General features: G+C 47.4%; 2 protein-coding genes across 2 annotated transcripts in view; one reads left to right on the top strand and one right to left on the bottom strand.

Moving 5' to 3' along the window:
* Positions 1-215: 215 nt before the first annotated feature.
* CHRAC1 (chromatin accessibility complex subunit 1) lies at positions 216-4,028 on the bottom strand. Its single transcript, XM_081951090.1, has 3 exons — positions 3,797-4,028; positions 2,161-2,287; positions 216-1,518 (listed from the first exon to the last, which is right to left on the bottom strand). Exons 1-3 carry the CDS (start codon positions 3,941-3,943, stop codon positions 1,394-1,396), a joined length of 399 nt encoding a protein of 132 aa, XP_081807216.1. The 5' UTR covers positions 3,944-4,028; the 3' UTR covers positions 216-1,393.
* Positions 4,029-4,840: 812 nt separating this feature from the next.
* Positions 4,841-15,420, top strand: part of TRAPPC9 (trafficking protein particle complex subunit 9) — a 361,114-nt gene continuing 350,534 nt past the window's right edge. Inside the window, exon 1 of the mRNA XM_081951044.1 lies at positions 4,841-4,972. The gene's annotated coding sequence lies outside the window, so the exon portion shown is untranslated. The remainder of the gene's footprint in view (positions 4,973-15,420) is intronic.

Here is a 15,420-nt window from a genome sequence, read left to right as displayed (position 1 = left end):
AGCCACCATGCTTTGCAACAGAAATTCTGGTCCCAATTGTGATCATAAGTTGAGGCCTACCCATATGATCCAATTGATAAGATGTTGCCAAGGAAATTTCTCTTCAGCAATGTTTTGTTTACAATAGTTTGTGATCTCAAGAACTTAAAATTTAGAATAACTCTGTTCACACCACTCGTGGTTTGCTTAATCCACGTTTTATTGAATGTTTACGTTGTATTATGTCAGCCCAACCATGAAACCCATTTTATCATTTATCAGGTGGAAGTGTAGTCAAAGGATGTCCCTTTTTCTGATGGCTGCCTACCTTGACTGTAGTTCCTGAACCGACTGGAAGTAGGCTGTAAGCCACATAATTTTAGATGGAAAAAGTACCCACCGATTTTAAGTTTTACATGGGTTTTTTGGGGGGGTGTTGTGATAAGAATTTTCCCCTCTAAAAACTGCTGTAGGTTACACAAGTAGGTGTAAACAAATCTATCCAGACCCTTTTCCAAAAGAAGTAGATACTGGTAGCACATCTTTTAACTTGAATTTATAATATTTTTCTATCATTTTTTCCCTGCTAAAGAAAGGGGTTAATTTTACCTTTTCACTGCTGAATGCCTACCCCAGAAACGGCACTGATTTTGTTGGAATGCTCAGTCTTAACTCTATCAACCCACATACATACACAAATTGACCAAAGCCTCGCTTGATGTGCTTGATTGGTGAAAGAAATGTTAAAAGTGTTTTTGATACCCCAAAAAATAAATCTGTGTTCTTTTACTCAGTATTGTACTATATAAATGTCATCTCAAACCATACAAGGATTCAAATTTCCCAATATATGTATCCATACAAAACTGCAGTTGTTTTCTTTATTTACATCAGTGTAACATTACTGTACATAGGAACTGATGACATTGAAAATATTTTGTTTTCAACATGGATAATTTGAATGCCAACAGAGCCTAATGAAGCTTATATACAACTAGTCATATAAACAATTTGCTTTTAAGAAATTTGAAGCCTTTTTACCAACTTACATTGAAAGGAAAGAGAACTTTTAATATTGGCATGTAAAAGGATTTTACTCGTTTTTAGATTTGCCCAATGTGAGCAATGAAGATGATTCTGTATTGAAAATACAGTATTTAGTTAACACGGACATTGGGTATATTATAAACAATCATCCATATTATGTTTATAAGCTGAAGATGAAAAACGAAGATCTGCAAATATGTTCAGTCCCACTTAGAAGTCTTTGCCATAAGTCTTTGCAGGTAATTGTACAAAAGTTGGCAATTCTAACTCTGAAAGCTGACACTGGTTCAAGGATGTAAGAATTCAGTTGATCACAAGCCATTCAAGAGTGCACACATACAAGGCCATAAATCAACAAGCTGTACTGTCAAGATGCATCTTCAGCCTCACTTTCTTCTGTTTCCTCTTCCTCCTCCCTTATCTCTTTTCCTTCTTTTTCTTTTTCAAGCATTTTCAGGTATTTACTTGCCAAGATTTTCTTTGGCACAATATCTGGAAAAGAAAATATTCTTTGAATTAATTTATTAAATGTTTCAACTACAAAAGGAATTTGCACTATGTCCCATCTACTGAGTTTCCACTGAATTATGAAAATAATTCATAGTTTGCTGAGTGAGATGGGTGGCATATACATTTGATAAATAAAAGCAAATTACAAAATGATTTTTTGAGAATGTTGTCATAGCGACACAATTTAGACACCCCAATTTTTAGCACATCCATCTAGGATAGACTAGGTTTGTAAGATATATTTTTCATTTGTTTTATTTCTGTTACAGCTAGATTAAAAAATAATTGTACACAATTATGACATCGGAGAGATGAAATTGCTAATGGATCCTAACATACCATGTATTTATTTTCAGGATCTACGAGACATTTTTAACTATTCCCAATTCTCAGTAGTTTTAACAATAAGGAAACAAAATATTTTATCCCCTAAAATAGGTGGTTGTTTTTTTTAAAAAAAAATAAGGGTTGAGATTCTTTCTGCTCAATTCCCATTAATAAACAAAAATATAACCCAAAAGCCTTAACAGTTTTCAAAGACTGACATGGAAAAATTCCACACTCCCCTTTCCCTGTTAGGGATTATTTCACATCAGTTATGATATTAGCAAAGTAAAGACTGACCTGCAAGGAACTGGAAGGTGTCAGAATTCTGTACTGCTTGTGACAGGTCAGTATATGTCAGGGCTTTGTGCTCGTTGCCTTGGCCGTGCTTGTAAGCGTAAGTAGCTAAATACTGAACAAACAGCTCCTAAAAGGAAAAGATCATGGTTACTGCTCAAACGCATCAGAGATCACCACTATTGTTTGTTAATGGATGCTAATTGACTGGGGAATTCTGGGAGTTGCAGTGAGGTCTACAACTCACCATGGACAACTTACCGCAAGACAACTTGCCATAACACTTGTAACAAGAGTTACACTAATACTGAGGAAATGGTGGAATAGAATCAAATTGTTGGGGGCAAGAGGTTGACTCTGTAAACTGCTTAGAGGGCTGTAAAGCACTGTGAAGCGTGTATAAGTCTAAGTGCTATTGCTATTAAAGAAAAGATGTAAAAGGAGGGACAGAATGAAACATGAATAGCAAAAATTAAGATTTTAAAATTATTTTAAATAATTGAATTGTCCCATGGAGAGTTGTCCTGTGGCAAGTTGGTTGTGGAGAGTTGGCCACAGCAAGATGTCTCATTCCGGTTGCAGTCCACGCAAGCAAAAAACTAAACAGAATAAGAGTTGGAAGGTCCCTTGGAGGTCATCTAGTCTAACCCTCTACTCACACAGGAAACCCTAGAACTGTGTTGGCTTTTTTGGCAGCTGCTACACATTGCTGGCTCATATTTAAATGGTTGTCCATGAGGACTCCAAGATTCCTCTCACAATTACTATTATTGAACAAGGTACCACATGTACCGTACCTGTGCATTTTGTTTTCCTAGAAAACCATTGAATTTCATTGTTAGTGCCCAATGTTCAAGTTTGTCAAGATCCTTCTGTATCTTAAGCCTATCTTCTGGAGTGTTGGCTATTCCTGCCAGCTTGGTGTCATCTGCAAATTTGATGAGTTCCCCATTTATTCCCTCATCCAAATCATTGATGAAGATGTTGAAGAGTACTGGGCCTAAAACAGAGCCTTGGGGTACTCCACTGCATACTTCCCTCCATGTAGATGCAGTTCCATTGAGGACTACACGTTGAGTGCGGTTGGTCAGCCAGTTACGAATCCATCTGGTGGTGATGCTGTCTAACCCACATTCTTCTACTTTATCTAGTAGTAGGTTATCAAATGCCTTCCCTATACCATTAAGAACTTAGAATTACTCTATTGTCCCTTTGAATGTACACTAATCGGCATACATTAAAACATTTCCTTGCATTTCAGACAAGTGACACTCCAGTCTCTTCTTAAAAACTTCCAGGGATGGATGGCCCACAACTTTTGGTGGCAAGACGTTCCACTGGTTAACTATCCTCAGTCAGGAAATTTCTCCTTAGTTTTAGGTTGGATCCCTCCTTGATAAGTTTCCATCCATTGCTTCCTGTCTTAAGTTTGAGCGTCTCAAAGTTTGAGCAACGCTGCTTCAGAGCACCAGCTTTCTCCAATTAGGAGCGTTTCTTAGTGAACCGCTTCGTTGTCAGTCTGGAAACGCTGCCCTCCAGATGTGCAGCGACCCGGAAACCCACCCCTCCCGCAAAGCCGGCACATCTGGACCGTCCTCACTTCTCTAGGGCTCCCCGGGGCACCTCCCCGGGCCCTCACCGTGGCCTTGGCGGTGAGGAAAATCGCATCCGGGTTGATGCTCGAGACTTCGGGCGAACTCTTCATGATCACCCGGATCCGCGACAAAGGCAGCGACACCAACCGATTCTCGCCCCCGCCAGAAGTTCCGCTCCACCGCGACGCCATCTTTGCTGCTTTACCTCAGATGAGGGAAATACTCCTCCCCCACTTGAGTTCTTTGAGTGCCGGAAGGACCCGCCTGGCCTTTCGGGATTTGTAGTTTCCCCTGCCGCTAATCCGCTCTGGCAGGGATAGAAAGAACTACGCGTCCCGGAGGGGCATTGCGCGAGTGCAGAGGGACTCGAACGTTGGTTGGCTTTCACGGGAACCAATCGTCGCGCTCTGAGAGGGAAGACTACGCGTCCCAGAAGGCAGTTCGCTCCAAGAGCGGCGGAGGCGGAGAGACCGCTTTGCCTTGGCGCGCCTCGTTTAATTCTTTCGTGGCTTAATCCAGGCCCGCCAAGATAAAGAAAAGCCTAACTAAGATTAAAACGAATGTCTGTGGACATTCTTCGTCATTTAGGTCCTGGTTATCTCAAACATGCTTTTTCGAAGAGTCAACTGGACTTTCGTGTTTTTCTTTTGAAGGCGTTTCGCTTTTCATCCAAGAAGCTTCTTCAGAGTTGAAGCTTCATGGATGAGAAGCGAAACGTCTTCAAAGAAAAAAAAACAGAAACTCCAGTTGCCTCTTGAAAAAAAAGCACCTTTCGGTTAAAACGAATTCAATTGTCAGGCGGTTTGAGGAAAAATTGCCAGCCGTCTTCCCGCCTCAGCCTTAAGATACCTCTGTGGGGGGTAGCAGGTTTTGCGCGATGATTGTGCAACTCGCATTTCTGAAGAGAAAGTGTGGCCGAAACAGTCATGCAAACAACCATTTCCGAGCCTTTCTACTACTAAACTAAAGTATACACTGAGGGGGGAAAAGTCGCTCCCTCAAAGGAGAGCGACCGTTGGCAATCTTAACAGTCGGCCCTAGCTGCCCGCCGTCACCATAGCGACCATTCAAAAGCCATGCGTAGGAGCCGGAGGCGCATGCGCGTCCCACCCCGAGGGAACTCGAAAGTTGGCGGCTGCGCAGTGAGCCGCCGCCCTCCCGCTCCGCCCTCAGTCTGAGGCGCTCGGCAGAGGCGGAGCTATTACGTCGCCCCGGCCGTGGTGGGTGAGCCGCTGGAGCCCCTCAGCGGGCCGGGCGGGCGGGCGGGCGCGGGCCGGGGAAGCTGGAGAGAGAGGCGGTGCCGGGCTGAGTGGGGAGCCGATCCGCCTCTTTCCTTGGCGGGGGGAGGGGGGAGGGGGCGGAGGCAGAAGAGAGGCGGGGAAGCACCAAAATTCCTCCCCCTTCCGGCACCTTCCTGTGCAAAGTTCCTGTGGGGATGATGGGATTTGTGGTAGCCGAAGTACAGTCCAAGAGAGTCAGATCGGGGAAGCCTGGCCTATATACGGGATTGCACAGTCTGGGCTAAGGCAGCCTTGCGGGCGGGGGAGGAGGGTTCTTCCAGATGTTTAGGGCCAGGCCAAGACAGATGATGGATGCTGAAGTCCAAAATATATACATTTACTGATGGATTTTGCAAATTTAACCTCTTCTCTTTCATGCTTTGGAGTGGTGGTTGTTATTGTTAGTTGCAAAGTCGTGTCCCACCCATCATGACCACATAGACAACGTTCCTCCAGGCCTTCCTGTCCTCTACCATCCTCTGGAGTCCATTTAAGCTCACGCCAACTGCTTCAGTGAATCCATCCAGCCACCTCATTCTCTGCCGTCCCCTTCTTCTTTTGCCCTCAAATCGTTCCCAGCTTTAGGCTCTTCTCCAAGGAGTCCTTCTTTCTTCTCATTAGGTGGCCAAAGTCTTTGAGTTTCCTCTTCAGGATCTGGCCTTCTAAAGAGCAGTCAGGGTGGCTCTCCTCCAGGACTGACCGGTTCGATTGCCTTGCAGTGCAAGAGACTCGCAGGAGTCTTCTCCAGCACCAGAGTTCAAAGGCTTCCGTTCTTTCCAACCTTCACAGCCATCCATTGCAACTGGGAAAACCATAGCCTTGTCTAGACGCACTTTTGTTGGCAGGGGGATGTCTCTGCTTTTTAGTATGCTGTCTAGATTTGCCATAGCTTTCCTCGCCAGGAGTGAAACTCTGCTTATTGCTGAGTCTTGGTGTTTCTCGATGCCTGACTTGTGCTTTTTTTTTTTTTGCCTTATGCCTGGCATCTCTTTTAGTCCTCGACTTACAACAGTTCATTTAGCAACTGTGCAAAGATACCACCGCTCTGGAAAAAAAAGTGACTTATGACAAGTTTTTTTCCATAGTTACAGCGGTGGCAGAATCCCTAGGGTCACATGATCGAAATTCAGATGCCTGGCAACTGGTTCATGTTTACGACGGTTGCAGTGTCCTGTGGGGGTCACGTGATCCACTTTTGCATCCTTCTGACTACCAAAGTCAATGAGGAAACCAGATTCACTTAACAACTGCATCACTAACTTAACAAGTGCAATGATTCACTTAGTAACAGTGGCAAGCAAAAGTCATAAAATGGGGCAAACTCGCTTAACAAGTGTTTCTCTTAGCAACATAAAGTTTGGATTCAATTTTGGTCGTAGCTCGTGGACTATCTGGACTAATTTGTGGGTGGACAGAGGTCAGTTGGGGGCATTCAATTTAGGGACCTAAAATTAGGATTTGAAGCAGGGCAGTGTTTCTGGTTTTGAGTGGGAAGGAAAAGCGTCCACCTACTCTTTCATGAAGTTCATGCTACACCTTCCCAGAAGCAGTTTCATGTTTACCATTCAGGTTATCATAAGCCTGCCCTGTACCACTTTTCCTCCTCCTTCCTGTTTCTAGAAGAATAGAATAGAATAGAATAGAATAATAATAGTAATACAGTCTTTGTAGGTAATATTACAGTGTTGTGGGAATTAGTTGTTTAGTAGAGGGATAGCATTTGGGAAAAAATGTCCTTGTGTCTGTTTCTAATTTTGTGTTGTCATTAATGACCAATAATTTATTCAAATTATCATTGAGATTGTCCAAAGTGATAAAACAGTATGTGATGACTTGTTTAAAAATAAGAACAATTTGGAAGTGTCCTCTTTCTTGGAAAACAATCTATTGATTATTGTTGTCTTTGTACCTTTTATGTTGCGAGTCCCAATGTAAAGCAAAATCAAATCAGACTCCTATCTGATGACTATGACTATGATAATGATCTATCACTGTTGTTGAATTACACTGAGAGCTTAGGCACCAGAGACAAATTCCTTGTGTGTCTAATCACACATACTTGGCCAATTAAAAATTCCCATTCCCCATTCCATGCCATTCTATTCTATTCTATGTAAATTCTTCATCAGAGTAAAACAGCAAACTTGGATTTCTTGAAAAAAAAATGTTTTTTTCCTGCTTTTTCTCCTGTACCTGTTTCTGTAAGGTACTTATTTCTAATTCTCTGTTGTCATTAATGACCAATAAGATAAAATTTAATATTTAATATAGCCCACTCTTGTGGGCTGGAACAAGGCAGTGGCAAACACCTCTATTGTCAAGAAAACTAAAGTCATGTCGGTGAATTTGTCAAGAGTTAAGCTGAACTCAAGGATATTTTTAATTTTTTAACAGTTCAAAAGAACGTGGTCGCAAATGAAATTGATAAGTTTGTGATTACATGTGGCTTTATAGTTGGGGAGTAAAATGTGTGTCAGTCCGGTATATACACATAAATTTAGTCCATCTATACATCTATACTATACTGAATTTAATAAGAAGTATTAGGCTGCAAATTGCTTTCATTAGCTTGCTGGAAAGGCTATGGGAGGAACAGGGAATGACATTTTTCTGTTGAGCACAAAAGGGAAAATATATGTTTAGATATATTGCTTGGCACATTAAGAAGAGAAAGCTTCATTCTCCTAGGCGCTGCTTGGAGTGTCCAAGCACGGGTTAACATCAGCTTGCTGCCCAAGGACTGAGTTCGAATTCTTGTAGCTCCGCCTCTTGCTCCCCTCAGAGGTTCAGCTTTAAAAACTCAGTCGCCCTACAGGACGCAATTTGGGGAGATCCAGTCCTTGAGCAGCAGACTGGACCCTCTGGTTAGTGTAGTTTGCTCCTTTTAAGTAAAATTTTAAGTTTAGTTAGCTCCTAGATAGAAGTTTGTTATTTTGTAGTATTTTTCTTGTATTTTCTTGGATTTTCGAGTTTGCCGTTTGAATTTCGCGCTCGAGCCAGGCTGCCTGGAGCGCGACTCGCTTCTCGCAGCGACGAGAGCGATCGCACCGGAGGGGGTTCGTTTGGCGGCTGCCGACGAACAACTGGGGAGCAGGTAGGAGGCTAGGACCCCAAAGGACAGCATTAGGCTGTAGCCTTTCCCCCCGGTGCCGCTCCAGACGCGAAAACGCGAACGGCGGCCATTTTTATTCAAAAATTTTGGCACGCTTTTTTTGCCGGGGCTTTTAGCCTCATCGCGTTGCCTGCGCTCTCTGCAGATCGCTGCAGTAGGGGTTGAAGAGGACCATCGCAGGGTCTCCTGACTGGGTCTCTTCCCCCCAGACCTACAAGCGGCCGCAGGGGTTCTTTTGGTCATCCAGACCATTCACCCTTGCCTTCTTCAGCACGGATCTGCTGGCTTCCAGCCTCATCTCAGCCGGAGCCGTTTTCCAGCCACCACTTGCCTGCAGCACGAGGTTCCCAGCGATGCAAGCCTCAGATTCTTCAGCACCTCAGCCATCGGGAAGGGTTCCCAACGCTATGGAGAAGCAAGTGGATCAGCAGGCTGGCCCACCAGCAGCTAAACGCAGCAGGACCAACCCTGCTGCTAAAGGTGAAGGGGTGGGATGCCCAGCTAAGGGAAAGGCTCCTAAAGCCAAGCAGCCTTCTAAGGCTGAGGAGAGACTAGCTGCTAGGAGGCAGAGGGCCCTGGAAAAACAATTCCAGAAGGCCCTATCTGCCCAGCAGGCCCTTCCCCCAGCTCCTACTCCTGGGGAGGAAGGGATTCCTGTTCCATCTACCTCCAAGCAAGGGATTCCTCCCTCCCTTCCAGGGGAAAGGGAGGAATTTGATTTTTCCTCTAATCCTTCCAGGGCCTCTATGGGTTCCCCAGGCCATTCCCTGGCAGCAGATTCCCTTGATGAGGCAGATTCCCCGGCAGAGGAGGGTTCCTTCATTTATTCAGTAACTGGGCCAGATACTCCTCAGGCCCACGATCTTCCTTTGCCTAAAAGCATGCAGGAGGTGGTGGCAGAGGCCATCTCTCGGGGTATCACTGATGGGATGATGCAGCTGGCATCTAAGCTTCCCTTTGCCTCTGCTAATCCCAGCAAGGGAAAACCGGCTAGGGCACAGGGGCCTCCAGCTAGGGAGGCCTCACCTGCCCCCTCGGGCATCAGTGAGGTTTCTGATTCAGAGGAGGTGGAGCGTGATGCTCCAGACCTCTCTGAGGATGAAAATCCCACACCAGAACCCCCGCCCTCTCTGGGTCTTTTTAACTCTTCCATGTTTCGGGCTATCCTGACCAAGGCCCGGGCTGCAGGACCCCAGATGGGCCTTCCAGCCCCTAGGCCCAAACCTACCTCGGATCAGGCATCCATGGAGACCATCGGTCCCAGGACCCAGGGGCAGGGCTTTTCAACGAGGTTTCTCCTCCCCTAGACTTGGTGCCAGCCCCTCAGCTGTTCCTCGATATTATCCAACGCCAATGGACCCAGCCTGGTTCCTTGGCAAACCCCAGTGGGAACGACAAGAGGTTATATACCATGGAAGAACCTCTGGAGGAGCTCCTAAAGCTCCCCCAGGTTGATGACCCCATTATGTCCCTTACCTCCAATTCGGCTCTACCTGCTGAATTACTGGAGGGGCTCAAGGCAGAGGACAAAAGGGCTGAATCGTCTTCTATCAAGACGCATATGGCCACTGCTTGGGCCATGAGAGCATCTTCTGCCTCTTCCTACTTCGGAAGGGCAGCTCTCTTCTGGCTCCGCAAACTGTTGTCCGGCCTACCGGCTGGGGACACCAAAATGAGACAGAACGTGAATAAGATCATAGCAGCCATAGAATACTCGGCTGATGCCTCACTTAGTGCCACCAAGTTTTCCTCCAGGGCATTAGCCGCCAATGTGACCTCTCGTCGCCTACTGTGGCTCCGCCACTGGCAGGCAGATGTCAAGGCAAAGTGGAAGCTGGCTTCCGCCCCCTTTAAGGGTGGGAAACTTTTTGGGGAGGCTTTGGATTCCTTTCTGATTGAATCCAAGGATAAACGCAAGGTACTCCCAGCCATGACCAAGAAACCTGAACGCAAGGGCCAGCCTTTTCGTAGGGGTTCCTTTCGGAGTTCCGAGCCTTCCACCTCCTCAGGTGGTTCCAGCCGTCCCTTTTCCCAGTCACAGGAACGTTCCCAGGACAGACCTTTCTACAGGGATAGAAATAGACAACAGGGCTACCGTAAACCTTCCCGAGGGGGGTTCTCCAACCGCCCCTTCCGGAAATCCAAGTGACAGCCACAGGGACCCTCCCATAGGCGGCCGTCTCCAACTCTATGCCGCCCAGTGGGAGGAGACCACGACGGACACGTGGATCCTCAATACGGTCCGTCACGGCCTGACCCTGGACTTCCTTTCCCACCCTCCAAGATCCCGGGTTCGCTGCCCCACTCCCAGGTCACCTCACAAGCTCCAACTAATGAGGGCGGAGATAGACCACCTCTTAGAGATAGCGGCCATAGAAAGGGTACCCAAGGGTCAGGAGGGCACAGGCTTCTATTCCATCCTGTTCCTAGTCCCCAAGCCATCGGGAGGGGTGCGGGCAATATTGGACCTCAAGCGACTCAACAAGCATCTAGAATACAAACGCTTCAAGATGCAGTCCCTGCAGACCATCCTGGGGTGCATCAGACAGAGAGACCTCTTGACTTCGATAGACCTGAAGGAGGCATACCTGCATGTTCCGATTCACCCCGCGCATCGCAGGTTCCTGAGGTTCCAGTTTGCCAACCAGCATTTTCAGTACAGAGCCCTTCCCTTCGGACTCTCGTCGGCCCCACGAACTTTCACCAAACTGCTGGCCGCCATCGCAGCTCACCTACGCTCAATTCCAGTGAGGCTGGAGTGTTACCTGGACGACATCCTGATCCACTCGTCATTCAGGGAGCAGGCGCAGCAAGACCTCAACACCACCATTCAGGTCTTGCAACAGCACGGCTTCTCGGTCAACCTGGCCAAGAGCCATCTCAACCCGACCCACAGGATCCAGCATCTCGGCACCATCATCGACTCGGAGTCCTGCAAGGTCTTCCTCACACAAGAGAGAGTGGACAGCATCAGATCCCTCGTGCGGAAGATCCGGTCCTCCAGGTCAGCAACGGTAGTTTCCCTCTCCCAACTGCTAGGGAAGCTGGTGTCCTGCATTTCGGTGGTCCCGTGGGCACGCCTCCACGCGAGGGACCTCCAGTGGTTCCTGCTGCCCCTCCAGAGACGCATGGCCAGCAGCTCCAAGAGGGTGATACGGCTCCCCCCCCCAAGGTAATTCGTTCCCTCAGGTGGTGGCAGTCGGATGCTCTCCTGAAGGGCTCCTACTTCAAGGAGCCAGAGCGCCTGGTCATCACGACTGATGCCAGCCTCTTCGGGTGGGGGGCGCACCTTCAGAACCAGGTGATCCAAGGCAGATGGTCGCCAGCGGAGCTCGCCCACAATATAAACTGGCTAGAGCTCCGGGCTGCCAGACTGGCCCTGCGGCATGTCCTCCAGCTGGTCAGGGACAAGGATGTGCTGATCCTGACCGACAACATCGCCACGAAAGCGTACATCAATCATCAGGGCGGCACACGATCCCTTGCTCTGATGACGGAGGTGGAGTCCCTGGGTCGGTGGGCGGAACGACACCTCAGGTCCCTGCGGGCGGACCACATCTCGGGGGAGGACAACGCGACTGCAGACTGGCTCAGCAGATCCACCATCCAGAACACGGAGTGGCGCCTTCACCCAGAACTGTTTCGTCAGCTGTCTCTGCGATTCGGCCTTCCAGTCGTCGACCTCTTCGCGTCTCCGGCCAACGCCCAGTTACCCAGGTACTTCACGAGGTTTCAGTGCCCAGGGGCGGAAGGCACGGATGCTCTTCGCTCTCCCTGGCCTCCGGGCCTGCTGTACGCCTTCCCGCCCCTGCCGCTAATTCCACAGGTCATCGGGAAGATCCTGACAGAGGGAGCGGAGATACTGCTGGTGGCTCCTCACTGGCCGAGGAGATCCTGGTTTGCCGACCTGATCAGTCTCTCAGTGTCTCGTCCCTGGCGCATTCCTCAGGACCGCATATCCCTCAGCCAAGGGGCCATCCAACACCCGGAACCCCAGTGGCTGAAACTTGCCGTGTGGCACTTGAAGGGGAGATCCTGAGGCTCAGTGCATATTCGGATAAGGTGATCCGCACCATCCAGGCATCCAGACGCCCATCAATGGTCAGAATTTATGAAGCTACCTGGTCGGCCTTCTCTCGCTGGTGCCTTCAACACCAGATCTCTGCCACTTCTGCCACTGTTCCCCAAGTTCTGGACTTCTTGCAGGACGGTCTTGACGGGTCTGGCACCCAATACACTCAAACGCCAGACTGCCGCCTTGGCCTCCATCTTGTCTACTGGGTCGCACCTGCCCCTCAGCAAACACCCGCAGGTGCGCAATTTCCTCAAAGGAGCCACCAATCTGTCTCCTCCTACCATCCACAGGTATCCTACCTGGGACCTGTCCGTGGTGCTACGTTCTCTGTCCGGGCCACCATTTGAACCCCTTCGGACAGTTGGACTACGCCACCTGACCCTCAAAACGACATTCCTCATTGCCATCACTTCGGCACGCCGGATCTCTGAACTGGCAGCATTGTCAGTCAGAGAGGACCTTTGCGTCATCCATTCCGACAGAGTGATATTACGACTGGACCCGGCATTCGTACCAAAAATCAACAGCGTTTTCCACCGCTCGCAGGAAGTGATCCTCCCGGACTTTTGTCCACATCCCAAACACTCCAGGGAACGTGAGTGGCATAAGCTGGACATCCGCCGTGCCCTGCGGATCTACATGAAAAGAACAGCTCCTTTCCGCAAGTCGGAGGCCCTCTTTGTGTCCTTTCAACCTGCCACCATGGGCAAGAAGGTCACCTCCGCTACAGTAGGGCGCTGGATAAGGGCGTGTATCCAGCTGGCCTACGAACATCAGGGCAGGCCGGCGCCTCCTCGTATCACTGCACACTCGACAAGAAGTGCTGCTACATCGGCTGCATGGGCCACCCAGGCATCCATTGAGGACATCTGCCGGGCTGCTACGTGGTCAGGCCCGTCACTGTTTGTCAAGCACTATAGACTGGACACCTTTGCCTCGGCTGAGGCAGCCTTTGGGAGAAGAATTCTGCAGAGGGTTGTGGCTAGTCCTGCGCCCGTGAACAGTTCTTCCCTCCCTGGGGGATCATAGCTTTGGCATGTCCCGTGCTTGGACACTCCAAGCAGTGCCTAGGAGAATGACCGTTGGCTTACCTGAATGGTCTTTCTCTAGGCGGCTGCGGGAGTGTCGAACCCCACCCTATCAGGGGTCGCGGGGTAGTTTCATTGGATTTGGACTATTGCATTGACAGTTCCTTTGGACACTCCTTCGTTTTCAAAACTGAGCCTCTGAGGGGAGCAAGAGGCGGAGCTACAAGAATTCGAACTCAGTCCTTGGGCAGCAAGCTGATGTTAACCCGTGCTTGGACACTCCCGCAGCGCCTAGAGAAAGACCATTCAGGTAAGCCAACGGTCATTTTCCCTCTCCTAATTAGATCATTCCTGCACACGAAAACCCACATGCTGTTTCTGCGTAGCTCCTGGTTGCTACAGATTGCATGTAAAAAAGTACATGAAAAAAAATATCACAAGTTTATTACCGTGTTTCCCCCCCAAATAAGACAGGGTCTTATTTTCTTTTTCTTTTTTTTGAAAATTTTTTTTTATTAGTTTTACAAAATTTTAAGGAAAAGGGTGATGGGTATGGTTACAAATTTTGACAGCTACATCATGCAGGAAATGGTATTCCCCCCAATTCTCATAACTTTTACATAATGATGAACAAGATGTTATTGCTTAACTAGATTTTGACAGCTTATTTTTACATTATATCTTTCAATAGTTTCAATCATTTATTTTGTATCAAACAAAAAGATTCCTTATATCAGCAATTGCACTTTTTTTCTAACTTATTTCTGTGATCTGAGTTTTCTCATTGTTGCCTCCTCCCCCCCGCCTGCCACCAAAGCCTCTGCACCGCCCATATCTTGTATGGTGTCATCTGCTTTATCTATGAGGGCTTTGTTTTTTTCCATGAAGGCCTCTGCCTCCATAGTTGTATTAATTCTAACTCTGCTGCCCTCCCAGAATATCAGCATACCTTCTGGCAGAAGCCACCGGAACCAGAATCCTTTATCAAATAATTTTTTTGCTAATAGTGCATATTTTTTTCTTTTATCTCTTACTTTCTTCGGGATTTGTTGCAGGATGGCTATCTCTCTGTCCTTGTATTTTAACGTTTGCCCCCTTTGTGCCCCCAGAATCTCATCTCTTGTAGCCTTTCTAAGAAATTTAATGTGAACCTTTCTTGGAACATTGTGTGTTCTAGCATAAGCTGAATTAACTCTATAAACCAGGTCAATATCCCATCCTAACTGCTGTTTGTCTTTTTTAATATATTCAGCTAACATTTTTGTCATGATCTCCCTCAAGTCTTCATTGTCAGTCTCAATTGCGTTTTGAAATCTAAGGAAAAAAAGACATCCTTTCAAATTCCATTTTTATGATGTGGTTCTCAAGTTCTAAATTCCCTCTCTGGACCCCCCTCACCTCCCCCTCATCTCAGCTGTCCCCTCCTCCAGAACTTTCAGTCTCTGTTTGTTTTGTGCCGTTTGGTTTTGATTCTCTCTGAGCTGTTCATTCATTTCTCTCAATTGGCTTTTCAGTTCCTCCTGCCCCTTTAAGATCTTTTGAAGCAGCTGATGGGTTGATTCCTCCTCAGGGGCTTTAGGTTGTAGAAACGATGTTAGTGACTGTTGTCCGATTGGACTGGATGTTGAAGATGCTGGAGCAGAACCAGCAAAGCCTGGTTTCCCAGGTGGTGGTCTCTTCGGAGCCATTATAAAAAAAGAAGAACTCAGAGGTGTCTATGTCCATACAATGAGATGGTGACTGTGGAAGGGCACAACCAAGAGAGACTACGAGGCAGGCAGTCCAGACAGGAATAGAGACCTTTTCTATAATTCAATTAAATCAGTTATTCAAGTCCAAGATACTATGTAGCAAGAGCTATTTCTGAGAGTCACGGAGGCAAAAGTACAATGCCAGCAATTTTCATAGGCGGAGTCAAATTTCAAAGAGCATAAAGACAACGGAAGTGTGCCATCTTGCTTTGCCAACACCGGGGATCAGAAAGCAATAAGCCAAAAGTTTTCAAAGTTTTTGAAGAAGTCAGATCATTCACTTTTCTTTCACAATGCAATAAAACATTCATTTGCTTGCTTATAATGAGTGTGATTCCTTTTAAAACTCTCTCTCTCTCCTCCGAAAGAGGAGATACGTCCAAAGCCGCTTTTCCAAGGGGGGGGAAGTCCCCCTCCCTCCA

The sequence above is a fragment of the Natrix helvetica genome, assembly GCF_964273705.1.
Source record: "Natrix helvetica genome assembly, chromosome: 4".
Classification (NCBI taxonomy): Eukaryota; Metazoa; Chordata; class Lepidosauria; order Squamata; family Natricidae; genus Natrix; species Natrix helvetica.
The sequence above is the reverse complement of the archived record's forward strand: the minus strand, read 5'-3'. Positions and strand labels throughout refer to the sequence as shown.